The sequence below is a fragment of the Propithecus coquereli genome, unplaced genomic scaffold, assembly GCF_000956105.1.
Source record: "Propithecus coquereli isolate 6110/MARCELLA unplaced genomic scaffold, Pcoq_1.0 Scaffold16, whole genome shotgun sequence".
NCBI lineage: Eukaryota > Metazoa > Chordata > Mammalia > Primates > Indriidae > Propithecus > Propithecus coquereli.
The window spans coordinates 7035406-7055216 of record NW_012140524.1 but is presented as its reverse complement, the minus strand read 5'-3'; the positions used below and the strand labels follow the sequence as shown (position 1 = coordinate 7055216).

The 19811-nt window shown below is 39.4% G+C and overlaps 1 protein-coding gene across 1 annotated transcript in view; it reads left to right on the top strand.

Annotated features, from left to right (window-relative positions):
• The window catches only part of SSPN (sarcospan), a 32249-nt gene extending 14477 nt beyond the window's left edge, over positions 1–17772 (top strand). Inside the window, exons 2-3 of the mRNA XM_012641035.1 lie at positions 11311–11397; positions 17330–17772. Coding sequence (XP_012496489.1) covers positions 11311–11397; positions 17330–17698 — 456 coding nt within the window. The 3' untranslated portion in view covers positions 17699–17772. The remainder of the gene's footprint in view (positions 1–11310; positions 11398–17329) is intronic.
• The last annotated feature ends 2039 nt before the right edge of the window (positions 17773–19811 follow it).

Here is a 19811-nt window from a genome sequence, read left to right as displayed (position 1 = left end):
ACATACATGCATGCAAGTGATGGCCTTCACTAATAAATTAATTCTCCATGCTTTTGACAATTTCGTTTTGTTGAGTTCATCTTCCCTCTCTGCGTGATAATTTCATGTGGCCTATTTGAGGGTGTAACCTTTCCAGATGGTTTTGTCTTGCCATATGTCCCAATGGTATCACAGGCCTAGAACCACTTTTTTTCCTTAACCTACTTATTATGAAAAATTTCAAGCATACCCATGTTGTATAAAGCACCTCTACCTTCTCTTCACCTAGCTTCAATAATTATCAACTTCTGCTGAATCTTGTTTCATTTGTATGCTCCTATACTTCCTCCATATCCACACACCACATACTAGATTGTTTTGAAGTAAATCCCAGATTTTGTATCATTTCATGCATAAATATTTTGCTATGTAAGTCAAAAGATGAAGACTAAAAATAATTGAAATACCAATATCACACTTAACAAGTGAATTTCTTACTAGAATCAAGCCAGTGTTCAAATATTCATGATTAACTCATGAATCTTCATGGTTGGTCAAAATCAGGATCCTGATAAGATATATACACTGCAACTGGTTCATATATTTCTTGTGTCTCCTTTACTCAAAGATTTGCCCTTTCTCCTTTCTGTTCTCTCTCACTGTCTCCCTATCCTCCTTACAATTTGTTTGTTGAAATAAACAAGCTTTTTTTTCCCCAGGATCACTTTCATGGTACTGTCTCATCTTAATAGGTTCCAGGATCATGCATGTAGCAGAAAAAACTCAAAACCCCCTACCCCATCAGCTGAGACAGAAAAATTTTCTTGATGACTTCCAGTGCTAGTAGGAAAATTATTTTCTAATCCTATAAAGCTGTAGCCATTTAAGGGGCCTGCCTACATGCCATAGTCTTAGTTCCATCTCTTTACGGTGCTGTTGGCCTATGTGGCCAAGAACTATCTGATGCCAAGATGGGGCAGCTTTCTTCCTGCACTCTTCTCCCTCCTTGCTTTGATTTTCACCCTCGTCAATTTCTTTTATAATATTTTTCTTGCTAACTCTGATGCTAGTATAAAGGACATTTGCGACATTTTATCCAGCCTTTTAAAGTGTTTTATAGTCAGAGAACTTTCATATAATTTAGTTCTTAATATTACGCAGAAATAAAATCTCTTGATGCTTTCTAAAACTCTTCTTGGATCAACTTCAAAGTTTCTTAACCTCTCTGAGCCACAGTTTTCTATAAAATAGGGTAATATTATTTACTTATTGCATTGTTTGGGGGAATAAATGAGCTAATGTATACAAAGTAAGTCATATATAAAAGATACCCGTTCTCAGTAGAGGAGATTCCTGAGCAGGGTTTGAAGAAAGAATATGATAGTTGAAGGAGGAGACTCTACTGGGTAGGTAAGGAACGAAAAGGGCATTTTAGGTCAAGGGTACGATTTGTGTCTTAGGACTGTTTTCATCTATAACCAACTTTATTGCTTCACAATTCTGTTGTTTGTGCTTATTCGGCCTTTTGAGGATGCAATTGCAAAAATACCCAGCAGTTCCTATAAAATATGAATCTTCACCTAGGTACACAAATCTATGTTGTAATACAAAAATGAAACCCAAACCAAAGGTATTCTACTTGAAGGTCTCCATGATAGGTCATATATTGGGGCAGTTGTTGAATTTCCCTTCACAGTTTTCTGTGAGTTGATGAAACACTTAGCTGTGGGATTCGTTGGTTTTAAAATGGTGAGTTGTTTGCAACCGTTTTCGAGCAAGGTTTTTTGGAAATTATGAATTGTAGCAACTTTGTGCTGGCCCACCTCTTGCAGATCTTCCTAGCTTTCCAACCACACTTTGGCAGGAACATCAAGGAAAGCACACTATATCCATAGGATTTGGGGAATTCACGGTCCCCTCATCCAGCTGCTGGTCACAAATTCTAACTCATTTTTATCAGTTCCATCAGGGTAGTTTTCTAATATCTTACAAAGCAACATACGAGATACAAGTGAACATCTGCAAAGCACAATGTGTGTTGAGAAACAGGGCAGTCACTTAACCAAGCACATTTTTCTTCCTACTCTTTCTGTGCTTGTACAACAGATCTGGCTAAACTACATAGCAATGCTAGTTACAATGCAACATTGGTGGAAAAAAATTCAAGAAAAAAATATATAAACTTCTGGTTATCAGATAGTTTCAAATAATGATAAAACCTACCACTTTGAATTAGAAAGGATGTGTCTAGCCATAGTAAGGACCTCAGCCTGGCATGTGAGTGTTCCTTAATGCTCCATACTTCTTTGCCAACCAATCAGAGTTCTCATCACAACAGAGCAGGTGAAGCCACTCTCATTTCTAGCAATTGCATAAGCAACAATTTCCTTAAGAATTACTGCATAGATTCTTAAAAATTTTATTTTTACAACGTCTTTTCCAAAGAGATTTAGATTTAACAAAGTTGTTGGTGAGGACAGGCCTACTTTTGTATTATTAATATAAGTTAATTAATTAGCACATAAATCATTTACTTTGGTTTCCTTTAAATACTCATATGTGAAAAATTCTTAGGTTTACAGTAATTCAGACATAGACCTTCCAGATAAGAACTCCTCAGGCAAAAGGACAATTATAAAGGGGGAGAAAAAGATTGAGTGGATGTAAAAAATGGGCTAAATTTAGATGTAGTTGAACGAGTGTCTTTTCTCTTTAGATCGTGAAAGGAAATACTTTTCTGTGATAGAATTTATCACCTACAATTGACTTTTCACTGAGAAATTTTGACTAAGCTCTCTACCAGCTTCTTTTAAAAAAATAATCTTGCAGGTCATCTTTGCAAAATCAATATTACAAATTGTTTTCTCCAACTCCCCGGAAAGATGTGGAAATGCACAGATGAGGCTCTGTGTGTGTCGAAATCCAAACCCCTCGTGGGCAGGCAGAACTTAGTTCTTCCATAAACAGAGTATTTCTGCACTAGAGCTTTCCATCGACAACTTTAATGAAAAAAAAAAGAGTAAAGTCAGTGACACTCTGGGATTGTAGATTCCTAAGACAAATGAAAAGGCATTGAATACCTTCTGGATAGATCATAGGCCAAATAAAACGGTCCTTTGCAAAACTTCCTAGATGTAAAAAGTTGTCCCTAGCTATAGTTTTGCTCATAGTGGAAAAGAAGCTACTATTTTGAGCTTGGTTTGATAAAATCAAGAAAAAACATTTTTCCAAGATAATGATTAATACTCTGAGTATTTATGCTGGTACACTAATATTCAGTGTTCCCCTCATCTTAGTGGTCAGTTCTGCCATAAACCCTATGGTTGATTTTCAATCTTAATATGTACACCCCTGTCACTTCTGAAATTTGCTATGAATATCTGTGCACTAAGTTTGGCTAAAACATTTGTGTGTTGTTTTTTTTTTTTAAGTAATATTAACTGTGGATCTGTTATGGCCAGAAACTATTTTTAACTGAACAGCATTTTTTTTTCAGAAATTAAATGGTTGTCTGTAAAACCACAATAGTGTAATCAGAGAAGCATATAGAGCTCAGCATGATTACTGAGATTGGCATTTCCTGGGTAGTAGATAATAAATAGGTTGTGGCAGAAATAAAAAGAAGCAGAAAAAGAAGATTTATAATAACTCTTAGGTATTTGCAAACTATTTATGTTAACATTATCAGAAAGATTTTTGAAAAGTGGGTCTTTGCTATGAAAGCAAAAGTAGCCCAAGTCACTACATAAATGGATTTACTTATTCATGCAACAGATATTTATTGGTTGCCTTGTATGTGCTAATACAAAGTAGACTGCATGATATACATAACCAAGACACTACATGCGTCATCAATTCCAAACATGGCTATGTTGATAATACATGTAGCAGCCCTTAAGTATACTCTAATTTTGATCTATTCTAATTAATTAATACTCAATATGCTAATAAAAAGTGAATCTAGTTGCAATGATAATGATGATAGTAATCACTACTAGTTATTCTGTAGCTATATGGTAGCATTAGACACCTTCCTTACATTAATCCTTGGATTAACTATCAAAAGGAGGCATTATTGTCTCCATTTTGTAGATAGGGAAACCGAGGCTAAAAATAAATAACTCTGTCCAAGATCATTTAGCTAGTAAAATAATAGAGTTAAGATTCAAACTTTAAAGCTAACAAATTTTCCATTATGCAGCACTGTCTCCTTAATTATACTTACAGTTCTATATTTGATTTTAAAGGAACCAAATAGGCAGTTATCACTTGTTGAATGAACTGTTACTTAATGTTTCATGCTTCTGAGAGTTATTTTCACCTTTCTCACTTTAGTTAGGAGAAAGAGTACATTTCTGAGTTCTTTTATCTAAAATATAATTTAAAATAATGATAAATGCAGGAAGGGGATATCCTTCATAATTCTATCATAGTTAAGTCCTATTTGATTAATGTCAAAATTTGTCTTTTAAAAATAATACATTGTAAAAAACAGAACCAGCTGATTCAATGTCTCTGACATCGTAAAAAGAATTCGGATTTTGGTACGTGATCAGTAAGGCAGGAGCTGTGGGGGCTGCTATTGGCTGCTCACTTGCACACCTGGCCTCAGCCAGTCGAATGGCATCACCCATGGCAGTCGATTTTCCTCAGCTTTAGTTACTCTTCGGCAAAGTGGGGATTAACTGTAAACTTTTAAAGAGCAAAGACCATATCTGCTGCTTCTTCTTCATACTCCTAGTCCCTACCATAATAAAGGTTGTTGAGCTAAAATCAGTTGGGGAGGGATACCTAGATTGGGGCGGCCATTGATAGCAAGATCTCAAAGATCACGTTGTGACCATTCTTACTCTATTCCCACAACTCAGGAAATAAGAACTACAATTTCTCCTTGGCTCTCTCTTCTGCACCTTTATACTGATTCTGTAAGCTGATTATAGAGATTCCCAACAATTAGTAAAGAATAATGTGCCAAACTTAGCTACGAACCAATCCCACTTGGTAACCAAATGCCTCTGTCAAAGAAGGGACACAGAGGAGACAGAAAATGTGGTGGAGGTACAGAGCATTTCCACCGGGCTTGCGAAAGCTGATGCATGCATCTCTTCCAGATTCTGCTCGATGACTTCCTTCCTACTCGTACCTTGAAATCAGCCACATTAGAAGTATTTACACCATGGAAATTAGCAAAGGCTACAAATAGCCCTTCCCCAAGTGGTTGTTAAACATTTACATCACACCTCTGTAGAGGTGGTACAATTTTGGAAGTGATTGCTTTGCTTTGGGTTGCAGTGGCTGATGCCTGTCAACAGCAGCAGAATGTCACCTCCCAATACTTGATGAGTTAGAGATGCTCCCCTACCTCTGACCATATGCATTGCGGCTACAGGCTCTACAATGATGTCATATTTAAGTGGTAAAGAAGACACAGGGTTTTCCCCCACAATTTTAAGGACTCCTACAATAGCAAAGCCTAAATTTCTTCATGGGGAAATAATTGGAGCCAATACCTTTATTATACAACAGTAATAAAAAAATCAGGTGCAATGAATGTGTACCCGGCCTTTTACATTTTGGAAGCCTCAGTTTTGTTTCCTTTGTAAAACGCATTTTTGACATGATTAAATGCAAGAATGTATGTAGCATATTCAGCTCTGGGCTTAAAACTTTGTAAATGCCCATAAATAGTAGATATTATTATTATTACATTATTGCTTATAATAAACAATTCTCTATAGGAAATTCCACTAGTTAGTGTACTGTGCTGGACCCGTTTTGGTAAACCCTACACCAGGCATCAACCTTTGGAAGACTATGTTTATAGCTTAGACTAGCGGTTCTCAAAAGTGTGGCCCCAGGACCAGTAGCAATAGCATTACATGGGAATTTGTTAGAAATGCAGATTCTCAGTTCCCACCCCAACCTATTACATCAGAGATTCCGAGGATGGGACCGGTTTTTACCAAGCCCTTCAAGAGATTCTGAACCACGCTCTCAGACTTTTTCTTACCATAAGGCAATGGCAATGAGAATCTAGTAAAAATGTTTAAGTCATGATAAAACATTCTCTCTAATCCTTCTGAAATCTTGATCCAATAACCAACCTTTAATAGATCCTCAAGAAATGTTCTGTTTCATATTATTTAATTTTCTGGTACATTATGTGTTAACAATCCTCCTGAGTGAGACTACACTCAATTGAAAGACTGCAATATATTTATCACTTGTTGAAAATGCCTTCTAATATTTTTCCTTAAATTATATTAAATAGGTAACAATCTATAGAAATTCTCTTAAGAAATATCCAGAGAAACATTTACAGTTCTGCTACTTCTCTTGTTGATCAATTGATTATACAAACACGAGAAGAGAGTTCATCTTGCTACTATAGTGATTGAATTAAAGCACTTTAAATACAAAGGTGAAAGTTGATTAACTTAGAGAAATAGAGTTGAATTTCAGGGACACAAATGAAAGGGGGGCTGGAACGAGAAGAGAAACATTGAAAGGCATTTGACAGAGGAAGGTTGTAGTCCCCAGACAACCCTGTCAAGCAGCTCTGTCAACAAGAAAAAGAAGAAAACAAATAAATTGGAGGCTGTGTGAATGTCACAAGACCAGAATATAAATACGTATGACATGGACAGAGTAAATACCAATAATTCTCATTCTCACAAAATGTTTTAGGATGATACCTTCTAGCTATAATGAAAAGGAAAAAAAAAATAATAAGTAGATAAATCTCCAAGACACTGGACCATCTTCTGCCTTTATTCTTACCAACCCTCAAAAGGCACCACTGCAGGTACAATAGGCCAAATCACAAAAACAAAGGCAACGTGTGACAAGACACAGCACTCATACAGCCACAGAAAAGGATTTAACATTCAGAGAACATTTCAACCCTGCTCAACTTTCTAACTCACAAGAGAGAATGCAGACTTCACTCTGTACAGACAAAAAAATATCTTTAGACAGAATGTGAAATTTAGGAATTAGGTTTTCTCTCTACACTAACCAAATCGTGGAAACACAATCGAAAGATAGGTTAAAATGGTGATTATTGTCTTTTTCTGTTTTTCCATGAAAAATGTCACTTTAAGCTCTTCTTAGTAGCATAATTATCCACCGGTACATGGACTAAGTCTTGTTATAAGATGCTGGCTGCTCCGTTGCCCTGTCAGGACTAGTTTTCCCAGTGCCATCCACTTCCCATTGGCTGTGTGCTCTGACGCGGCCTGTCTGCCTCAGGACTGGGGGTCTGGTCCAGGGAGAGCCTTCTTGAAAACCTTAACTGCATTTTTCCTGTTCTGTGGGCCTCACCTTCCCATACATATCTCGTGGGAGCTCTGGCCTGGACTCCAGGAATGTCGTTCCAGGTGGCCTGGCCGGTCTCACTGCTCATTAACATGAGCTCCCCCTTCCTCGCCTGGGAAGCCAGAACACCGTGTCTTCCTGGCCCTTCCACGTCCTGCCAGCTCAGGAAACAAGACCCTTGGTCTGGCATGAGAAATCTGTTTTTCTCGCCATGGCCATAAAGCCTTCAGTTTTAAGTATTCAATAACTACTACCCTTCTAAAACGTGGTTACACTCAACACCAATAACTCTCTGATAAAGAAATCTTGCTATACGGTGCAAAGCTACAGGTAAGAAAATGAAAGCACCCCTCCTCTCAGAACCTATCGAGCCCTATCAGAAGGCCAAGAAATTAAAATATGTTGAATTAATGGAAACTTTATAGCAAATACCCTACAAAAGAACCGAGACATGAAGCTTTCAAAAATCCAAAAGGAAAATCAGTTTCATGATTTTTAGATGTGACCTGATGTACAACCAAAATTATGAGAAATATACGTGAGATGCTTTCTGTTCCAAAGATTCAAAGGTTCTTCATAACTGTGTGACTTCTATGGCCCTTTTTCTGCGTTCGCTAGGCCCTCTCTGGGTGGGCCAGTGTTTCCTGTGGTTTCACCTGCTTCACATACGCCGATGACTGACACATTCCTGTCTCCAGCCTAGACCTGGTTCCTGACTCTAGGCCCATATGGCTGAGCTCTGAGTCCGTGTGGGATCATCATCCTCCACTCCCATTCTGCCCCTCCTCTTGTGTCTTATTTCTCCTTAAATGTCTACACCACTCACCTGGCAGCTCAAGGTAGGCAGCTAAGCACGTCCTGGACCCCTCCCTCTCCTTCAGCCCTTACATCTAACTCATCTTTAGAACCTCTGGATTATTCGGCTTCCTTACTGTCACTCAGACACACCTACTCTCCTTCCCCACTTCTACCTGAATGCAGGCACTCATCCGTTCTCCACAGGAGAACAGTCTCCTAGCTGGTGTTCCCACCCCAAATATCGCCCCCACTCAATCCATTCTTCACAGATGGAAGGACCATTCTAAGAGGCAAAGTTGATCACACCCTTCCCTTGCTTAAAATGTCCTAGTTGAAATAAAAGTCTTTCGTCCATCTCTGCAAACACGTCTTTTGCCGTTCCTGTCTTTCTCTGCACTGGCCCTACAGGAATCCTTGGATGTTTATTATGCATTTCTTGTCGCTTAGCCCTTGCTATTACTTTCTCTGCCCAGAATACCTTTCCTCACACCCTCCTTCTAACTTGTTTTTGTTTTTCCTTCAAAACCTATCTTTCTCCAGGAAGTTTCCCCAAGTCTCCTGCAGGTAATTTACCCCTTCTGTGTATTCTTACAGCAGACGTGGTTCTCGCCTTACATGATATTGTAGCTTTACTCTCCTTTTTTTCCCCACAGGACTGAGAGATCCTTGGAGGCTGGATAGTTCTTGGAATAAGGGACTATGTTTTTTCATTTCTCATCTCCCAGGGTCACCCAATAGCACACGGTCTGGCAGTTGTGTATCCTTAATAAATTTCTGTCCACTGAATAAGTGAAATGTTCTAGAATGAGATCATGTGTTCCTATGCAACTTCTTGCTGGAAACCAGGCTAAATGAAGGCTACAAATGAGTAGCTACTGCTGACATGGGAAATTTTGCTCAAGGAGAGGGACCGAATCAGATTTTTAAGATGCTGGTCAGTTAGGTCTGATTATTGGAATGTATTCTTGTAAAGACAAAAAGGAAAGTCTTGGCAATTGCCAACGTCAGCACAGCAGTCTCTAGGGACAAAGATAGTTCTGTGGGAGACAGCCTGACCCTGTGCACCTGCAGACAGAAACTCACAGGCATGTGCTTAGGGATATAATAATCCCCATAGAAGCAGGTTTAGAAGCCTCAATTTGGTTTGTCGCCAATAAACAAAAAGGAAATCTTTCTTCTATTGTTTCAAGTGCTGTAAACTCTGAATGTGAAAATACATAGTAAACCCCTAGAGGCCTCATCAAACTTATACCCCAATTTAGTATTTTTTAAAAGTGAGCTTTAAAAAAGGACTTCATCCTTTACTTGAGGTTGTCGCCCACATTAGGGGCTACACGAATAACTTTAGGCTCATTAGTGTGTCATCTGCCAGCCCTCTGCTAAAAAGCTGCCACCTGGGTCCTGTCTGCTTTGTTTTCTCTCCAGACCTCTCCAGTCTATGCCGTGCTCAATGTTTTAATACTGTATCCCTCCACTGCAAATGTTATCTGCTGCTATCAAACCATGCAGCCGACCCTAATGATGGAAAACCCTGGAAACAGCCTGTACTAAGAGAAGGCTTGGCTTTTGGCTTCATGGTCCAGTAGAAATGTGAACAACTCTTAACCTGGGAACCGGTGAGGGCACAGGCAGCCTATTGATTGTGTAACCAAGGGAAGAATGGGATAGAAATATTACCTTAAAGTGGTATGTTGGCTTTGCAAACAGCTCTACCACCCTAACAGGACTGCCTATGGTTTGAAGCTGGCCCTGGGGTAGGAATTATGAATATTACCAAACCAGCTGTTTGACGACCTGCTGGGTTACTCTCATCAAGCTTTCCAACATCTGTCTCTAGGAAAATTGTGCTTATCAGAAAATGAAATTCTGTTGCTTATGTTTTCTAACGAAAAGTGTAGAACTTTATCAGCATTTTAAGCCTTCCCAAATTGAATGTGAATAGATATGCTTTGATTAGAAACTCTAAATCATAGTTTTAAAAACTCTGTTTTATGAAAAAGAAAATCCAGTCTGACTAACAAGTCAAGTATATCTTCTCTCAAAGTTGCCGTTCCTCCAGGCAGCCTTCTTTTGGCCAGGCACATCCAGCCTCTTTCCATCATTGACTCCCAGAAACTTGGAGGTCGCTTTCTATTTCTCCCTCTGCAGAATCAGTCATGCTATAGCCAGTACATATAGATTCTGCTCTGACTATGCCTGTCTTCCCCACTCTTTCTCTGAATTTGCCTGCCACCAACTGGGCTCTGGCACGCCTGATATATTAATCTTGCTCAGATTAGTAAAATAACATCCTGATATTCTCACTGCCGACCCACCCAACACCACTGCTCATTTTCCTGAAACCTGTCTCAAATCAGGTCATTCCCCCGCTCAAACATTTTCAAGGGAGTGCCACTACTTACCAAATCAATCCCACATCCTCAGATTTCCATCCTTCCTTTTTTGCTCTGTATTTTGTTATTTCAACTATGGGTGCATATTTGCTATCATTTCCAAGAATTCTTTGTGCAATCTTATCTCTGTACTTTTATTCATGCTGCCGCTTTTCACCCGGGCTACCTGGTTTGAATCCTGGTTCCATTATTTTATTAATACTAGCTTTGTGCCTCCACTTTCTCATTTACGATGTGGGGATCATAATAGGTCCTACCTTACAGAGTTCTGTGATTATTACAGGAGAAAATACACATAAAGCCCTTAAAAGAGTCCCAGCATATGCAAGTATTTAGCCAATGTTAATGATCATTAATATTATCCCTTTTGAGGACCATTTCAAATCCATCTCTTGAGTAAAGCCTTTTCTCTTGCCCAACTCAGTGTAATTTCTTCCTCTTTTTCTTCTTTTCTGAAGAGCATTTGACACATAATACCCTGCCTTAGAATAGTGTGTGCATTTGTTTTGGCCTGTGCTGGACTATAAACTGATTAAGCTTGAGTAAACTTTATTTATCATCATATACTCTTAAGGATCTTCTACGGTACCTGGTACATCAAAAGGACTTAATAAGTAAGTGGCTAAATTGAAATAAACTGATTTAACTATTGTGAAACCAGTATTCCACAAATTGAGAAAAAAAACCACCGCACGTAAAAGTAAGTAAATAAAATGGGCAGCTTGATCACGTGGATGTCACTGGTGAAAGACACTAACATTCATGTGATTCGCATGCACGACTTGCTGAGATAACATCCTTTCTTCTCTCTTCTCCATTGCAGGTCTGTTTAGTGGCCTATCTTGGTTTGTTTATGCTTTGTGTCTCATATCAAGTTGACGAGCGGACATGTATCCAGTTTTGTATGAAAGTAAGTTAAGATTTTCTTTCTCTTTTATATTGCATAGAAAGAAATCCAAGTACGAAATAAAGGAGTGCCTTTTTAAGGGGTTGCATATCTGATCAGTCTAGAAATTGCATTTTTAGGCAGGCCAAAAAATGTTTTAAGAGGGCATTGATCCAGACCCCAAAGGTAATGCTGATTTTTTTAAAGTCTTAATTTCCATGAACTAGGTTGGCATGGAGGATATGTCCTTCAATGTCCTTAAAAGGAATATTGAAAATTCATCAGTTCAGGAAAACACTTGGCCAGGGAAAAGGTGTCTCTTTCAGCACCCACTTGTATATCTTGGGGGGTATTTGGAATATTTTAATAATGAAGCAATCTAAGTGTATTTCCTCTTGTAGGCGGGATCACTGAGACAGAAAAAGTACATTGGGTGCATCCAAATGATCTGTGCCAAGAGTCTCAGGGCAAAGAGGAGGGTGGGATATGCATGGTTTGGCAAGTGTGTGTGTCTTTTATTTGCATGTATCTTTTTCTCTATTAGGGACAGTGCATTTGGTTGGAGCCAATTCAAGCACACAGTATTTTCACTGCACAATAGAATCTACTCCAAAGGGAAACATAGACCCACCTTTCAGAGCTTAAGGACATAAACACTGAACTCAGCAATCAGAGTTAGTAGAAATCAAATTCCTGCATTTTCTCTCAACTACTATAGCAAAGAATAAAAAGCTTCCTGTTTTTTTTTTTTTTTTTGGTTAGTCCACATTTTTTACTTTTCTTCTACAAGAAAACATATAAAAACTGGATATTCTTTTGCTCACTATAACAAGAAAATATAAAGCATAAGAGTAAGTTAATGATATTATTTGGAAATTACTAAGATGAAAAAAATAAGATGTGTTGGAATTTCTAGTATAATTGAAGCTGTCAACATAAAAAAGCAATGTGCTGATATTTTAAAAATCATGCTTTAAAGTAATTAGTGGAATAAAAAATTTACATTATATTAATTAATGAAAAAAAGCTGGTTACCCAAAATGCATGATATGATCCTACAGAAGAAAAAAAATTTTAATGTGTATAGAAAAGTTATCTGTGAATGGTGGGATTCTCTCTGCATATTGCGGTTTTTCTCTAATTTGAAATGTTCTCCAATAGTTAGACGTAACTTTAATTAAAAATTAATAGATGCTATTTTTAAAAACTGATAAAGTTAGAATTTTGGTGGATATGCTTCCATGTGGAATTTTACTTTTTCTACCTGAGGACTTTCCTTATAAGGTCAGATAGGGTAGACATCAGTTCATGTTTACTTTTTTGGTAGAGGTCTGACTAAACAGCAAGGCCTGGTGATTGGAGGGATTCGTGGGGGGTGGGGAGCCAGAAACCCTAGTAAGAAATGGCCTGTTAAATTATAGGAACTTCATTCGGTCGGTGAAAAAGAACCCAAACTAGGTTTTCATCAATTTATGTCAAATGCCCTCATCGCCCCCCGCCATGATCCCAGAAAACAGCACAAGCAAAAGCATCAGTTTCAGAGAGGCCCCCAAAGCCACCCCTCAAAATCTGCACCTTAGTTAAAATAGGGAGCGAAAAAAAAGAAAAAGAAAAAAGAAAGAAAGAAGAACGAAAAAACAAGTCGCTGCCAATGTCAGCCAGGTTGAGAATTCCCCACTAGGAAGATCTCATTAGCTGCCCTTTTTTTTCCCCCACCTGTGACAGACATTGACAAATACTGAGGCACTTTTCTCTTCTCTCGAATGTGACCTTTAGTGATGCTTGCTGCCAGCTCTCTAAGGTTGCACTCTAGATTGTCACCAGGTCGAAAGTGAGCTTAAAGCCAATCTCCAGGTTTTCCAGTCACACAACAGGGTACAGCTGACTTCCCTCATGCTTCTCACACCATTTGGGGGAGGGGAGGAGGGGACATGAAATGCACCTTCATAAGAGGTTTCTCATCCGCATAGCTGCATTTTAATGCCCCATATTGGCACCCTGGCCTAAGCTTTGTATGGAGCATTTACTTCCTCCTGTTGAATGACCAGATAGCCAGGGCAAGCAATCAGGCCTTAATGACAGTCTCACTGTGATCTGCACGCGCACACACTCCCTTTTAGAGACGACAGCCACAGGCTCTGTTTTCGTCGCAAGCTGGAACAATCCTGCACAGCGGCCCCTTGGCAGGCCCCCGAGGCCACGGGAGCGCCTTCTGTCTCCCCGGGCTCAGGGCGCGCCTCCTGCCTTTCCTCGTGGCCGGGCTTTCTCTGTGCTCACCTGGAGGCTCAGAAACGTGTCGGGGTCATGTGCTTGAGGGAACATTCCGGGCACATTCCCTCCCGCCCACATGCAGGAGGCCCCCGGGGGCCGCTGCGGCAAGCCTCCTCCCTCCTCCCGAGCGGCTTGCTGCACAGGGGCCCTGACCATCCAGGCCACCGGGGAAGGTAATTAAATCGAAGCACAGCCACCCTCCTCCCGAAGCCACCGAACGTGAAAGCTGCAGCCGGGCACCAATTAGAGGCAGCGAGCGAGCCGGCGGGGACGCGCCTGGGCGCTGCGGTTACATAAGCGCCCGGGGCCACCGCGCCCCCGCCCGCGGCCGAGCGCCAGACTAACGGGCTGGCACCCGCGCGACAGATGCCTCCCGCGCCCTGCGTTTACGGAGATATATTTGTTCAGATTCCCAAGGTCATCGTAAACACTCTCACTGATAGTTTATTCGTGCTGTGTAGGTAAAGCAAGCCACTTGATTTTAAATTACAGATTCTAACCCAGAAGCTTGTTGCTGTCAGATGAGTTAAAAGCCGTGGAAGAAAAATGGTACAGCGCTGCAGAGGTAGCCCACAGGCTCTGGGGGATTAAGGATATATTATGTCTTAAAATGGACAAGAAACTTGATTCTGTGGCTCCCTCTGGTTTCCTTGGCCTGATGTTTTCTCCGAATGGGAGAAGCCCAGTCATTCTGTGTGCGATATGCACTGATGTAAATGTATTCATATTTAAAGGAGCCAAGGGGCATAGTTTCTCTTTGTGCTCTTGCTGGTTTCTAGCATATTTAAGCGCTCAATTAAAATTGAGCAACCACTGTGTTTGTGTAAATGTTTACATCCTCCCTACAAGCCAGCTATGCATTGTTACTCCCACGTGACAGAAAACAAGACAAAGCTAGCAGAGTTGATATCCTGAGTCCCCAGACCTGGCAGCTCTTCCCATCTCTACTCATTTATTTATTTCACAAATACTTCAATAGCGCTACTATGTGTACCAACCACTGTTCTAAGCTCTTTACAGCTACCGAGCCTTTTGATCCGTATAATAATCCTATGAAGTAGGTGCTGTTGTGATCACCATGCCAAGTTTACAGATGGAGAAATACAGGTGCACAGGCATTGATTAATTTGCCCAAGAACCACAGCTAGTGAGGACAGAACCAAGATTCCAGCCCAGGCAATCTGGCTCCCTATTTTATGCTCTTAATCACCACCCAGTACTGCTGTGCCCTTGTTAAATGGTCTTGGGCAAATCTTTTATTTCTGAGCCAAAAAGTCATCTTTTAAAAATAGACAAAATTCCCATTTTCAGCCAATGGATTTTTGTGACTATCACGAGAGAATAAAATATTTTGCAACTATTTGGATTATTTGCAGATTGAGAATGAGGGATATTGTCATTGCTTCAAGATATTGCCCCAGTGAATGTTACAGAGATCTGCTATCTAAGGATGCATGTGTATTGGAGTTACAAGGGTTAATACAAGACCCCACCCTCCCATGCCCACTTCCATCCATTGATGACAATAAAATGTAGAGAAAACTCCAGTTGGGGCCATTCTACTAAGTAGATGACTACCAGGTAGGAAATGATCATTTTAACTTGGGTCTTTCCTGCTGGCTAGAAGATACACCGGTATTCCCAGAGCAAATAGTTTCCAGTTTTCTGCTGGCTGCACTGCAAATGCAGATACAAGGGGCGTATACACACAGCACATCTCTTGGCACCAAGAATTGAAGTCAGTCATCAAGCCTGAATATTTCAGAGCAACCCAGAATAGTTCAAATATTTTGCCCCATTAGCCCCCAAAATAAAACCATATTTTTTAGCCTAAGCACTCCAATTTTTGCATAAAGCATAGTCACTGAAAATATTGGGGACAGGATAAAGGCGGTACTTTCTATATTAAAATTAAATAATTCCTTTTAAAATTTTATAATGGTGCCACCTTGTATTTATCTGGTTCCCTTCCTCCAAGGAACACTAAATATGTTGAGTATACCCTTTGTTATGTCCCTGAGATATGAGATGTTTCTATGAACTGTTTCACGGATGAAGATACTTGCGTTATATCTGACAACCCTTCAAATGATTTGAAAATGAAAAATAGTGTATGTGTTTAAGATATCTTTGGTGAGAAGATCTAAAGAATCCATGCACTCCATGGTTAAGACATATTAAGAAGTATTAAGACAAAAAATGGCTTTGACCGGTTCCATTCTCTTCCAGTGACCTCAGATACACGGTCAAGCATTATGAGATCTCTGATGGATTCCCTTACAGGCAAACCAGATATGTGCTTGGGGAACCAGCAACTAGTATGCACACAGGTGTGCACATACACACACACACATGCTCCATTCAAGAAAGAGAAACAATTAAATTTTAAGTACGATATTCCATATTTAACTTGAAAACACTTGAAATTGTCACTATGTGGAAAATCATTGTGTGGAAGATCACTCATTTGGAGGACTTTTCTACATATATTTTATAGTTTCGCCTATGTTTTTATTTTGAATTATATATAATCGGAGGTGGGAGGACAACATAATCTTTCAGAGACACTCTAATTTCAACCTGGAAATGACTGGAATCTTACTTTGGGAAGTTCCCATTCACCAGAATTGTTCCCTGTGAAGAGCAACTTTTGACTGTGGTGCTATAAATCTTATACTGAGAACGACATACACTAGTCCGAAAAGCTGGGGACTCTGATCCTTACCTAGAATGTCAACAGGTAGGTCATTAGGAGAAATGTTTCCAATCACAAATTTTTTACAGAAAAAAATTCTGTAAAACAAATTGCTCTGTAAAACAAATTTTATTGTGGCCATGTCACTGAATAACCACAACTTTTGATCAAAATATTTCAGATGTAAGCGAAATGACTGAATTGTTCAGAGATTCCACAGTTCTTTAGCAGCAGAGTGAGAGCTTTAACCAGACTTTTCCAGTCCCAAGGCTAACATGGAGGCCAACAGGATTCAAAACTTTGGTGGCTGAGGAACCATTTAGAGCTTATTTTGACGCTCAGGAACTACGTAGTTATAGTTGGACTTGGGATAAGATTCATAGGTGATGAAGCTGACATCATGTCTCTTGCCTTCTGGAGCCATAATTTTTTTTTCTCTCAGCCACCTCTTTGTAGGGACTCTGACATTCATGCACACAGTTTGGCAAATACTACGTTGAACATAGTCTTTTAAAAAATTATTATTAACCTGTGTTGTTAGTTTGCCAGTCATTGCTAATTTTGGCCAATACAATGTTGACATTACAGAAATCTGTTCTTTATTTCCTAGTCTTGTTTTAGTCTTAATACCAGCAGTTCTTAAGGTCAAAATAAGCACAGTGTGCCATCCAGGAATGGCTAGCTTGCTTGGGATTGCCACGTCTAGACATAAACATCCCACGATCAAGCTAATATGGTTGTCACAATTCACGAAAAGGGCTCAACATCTGGATGGCAACTGAAAATGTGATCAGGGTTTAAGGATTGCTCACTGATAAATAAACAGGGAGCTATTTCCATGTCTTGGGCACTATGTTTCTGAGGAGAGACAGCCCCTCTACCAGGGAATTTCTGGGAGAGAAGAAAAAGAACAGTTTTGATTCATTAGCTTTGCAAATAGTCAGCCAGTGTTTTTTGTAACCAGAAAGGTTTTCTTGTGCTTTCTTGCAGCTGTTGTACTTCCTGCTGAGTGCCCTGGGCCTGATGGCCTGTGTGCTGGCCGTGGCCTTTGCTGCCCACCACTATTCGCAGCTCGCACAGTTTACCTGTGAGACCGCACTCGACTCCTGCCAGTGCAAACTGGCGTCCTCCTCCGAGCCGCTCAGCAGGACCTTTGTGTACCGGGATGTGACTGACTGTACCAGCGTCACTGGCACTTTCAAACTGTTCTTACTCGTCCAGATGATTCTTAACTTGGTCTGTGGCCTTGTGTGCTTGTTGGCCTGCTTTGTGATGTGGAAACATAGGTACCAGGTCTTTTATGTGGGTGTCAGGATGCGCTCCCTAGCAACTTCCGAAAGTCAGCAGCAAAAGGCCTAAGATTCTTGCTCGAAGTTGGGAGAGAAAGCAGCATACTCACTAACTGAGGTTAAAAAAAAATTTTGTTAAACAAAGAAAGGAATAAAAACCTTTGACAATAAATAATATTCACTGTTCAAAATGAATATTTTTATATTTTCCAGGAAACAAAAGAGCATTTCTTTAGGTCTCTATTGTATTTTTGAACATTCTTATGAAAAAAAAAAAAAAACAAGACCCAAATTGATTTTGGGATACTAAAAGTTAAAAGAACACTGAACAGGGAAAGAATGGCACAGATCTATCTTTACAGTCTGGAGTTTATTCCTATTACTCATTTTATCCATTACTTTACATCATCTTCTTTCCTGCTAGTCTAGTTTGATGATGTCAATTGTGAATTTCAGGCACACTTTTTAAATTTTGTGGGGTCTGCCTCTGATGCCGCCTCCTGCCATGGTCCTCACTGTGTCTTGGAGAAAGGCAGGAGGTGGGGGAAGAGCTGACTATCTAGGTTGGATCTCTTTATTTTCCCTAGCAGAGATGCCTTCAAGGCATGAAGTAGCTTAAAGGAGCAGGGTAGAAAAGGAAGAGGCTTTGCAAAAGGCTGAGTAATTATAAACACCTGGGTTGGGGCGGTGGCCTTTTCTTTTCTTCGGCTCCCTTAGTTGGGCTGTGTGAGTAGATCACTTGCTAACTGCTTTGGATGACTGTCTGCTTCTCAATAATTGAAAGGTGGTAGTAGTTGTGTTCGTAATGATGTAGAAGGTTTAAAAATAATTACATTATGCTTCTATTCTATCATCTAAAACAAATCATTAAAGCTAATTTTTAGCTAATTGTTAATTATAATTATGCTCAGAAGTCTATTTAATGAGCTCTGACTCCACTTATGCAGCCCTGTCGGTGTTAAGAGAAATTACTCTCACAGGAGAAGAGGCATAAAGGTTTTTTTTCCTTCTGACAGCCAAGCACCACAAGGAAAAAAAATTTTTTTTTAAATTAACAGCTCAGGTTAAAAACACTCACATAAACAAAAACAAGAGCATTTGTAACAGGAAATGTTGATACAAATAGCACATTTGTGATATGCTGAGAAGTATCATAACCAAGTATGTTTGAGGAAGATTGGATAACACTGATGTGCTCCATTCACGAAACTGTATTATTACTTTTGATAATCCTATTATTGGTTTGTATGCACAGAACCTGCACATAATGTTCTGGAGTTCTTATTCGAGCAGTATGTCCATTGACTTGGACCGTCGTTTTAGTTTTGTTTTGTTTTTAAGTGACTGTAACTTAAAGCACAAGTCCCCTGTGAGGGGAAACTTCTCTCTGTTATTATTACATTCTGAACTATCTCAGTGTATTAAGGAAGGGGCTCAAAATGGAAATTCATGCAACATTAATGTTATCAAGAACTTTCTCTAGTAGCATGCTCTCTGTTGAAAGCACGAATTCAAGATAAAAATTGAGCTCAATTTGCCTCTCTACGTTGCCTATTGATATACCTCACTAATCGTGAAATTCTACCCTAAAAGAAAAACATTTTCTTGTTTGCTGTAGAAGAAAGATGAATAATTCCATTGACTATGATAATGATGTCAATTTCTACACAATATAAATATCCAAGTAAAAAGGAAAATGTTAAGTTAGTAAGCTCGAAGATTGTAAATGTCTTTACGTCCTCCAGATAAAACACCTTTTTATGTTTTGACCCACTTTAAAAATGGCCTTCCTACACATTAGCTCGGGCCAACAAGGCACATGGGAGAGCCCAGTGGACAAGTCTCTGGAACAGAATTGATCACACACAAAAATTATGTCAACAGAATACCAAGCATCCTGATGACGACCTGAAAAATAGTTTGTGCCCTATTAAAAATATCCTAATAACTGAATCCATTTTGATTTTTGATAGGGTTTCCTACATAAAGAAGAAAATTACTAAGAATCTGGAATTTGTAGCCTGTCCTTTAAGTAGCACTTTAATGCTAGTTACCGTGAATCAGGCACCAGTAGAAGCATATCCTGAATATCTTTAACAATTTTTTATAGTCTACACTACAGGTTTTTATATTAAAAAAATAAGGTTCTCCACATCATTCAGGTGCTCTATACTTTATAAGTG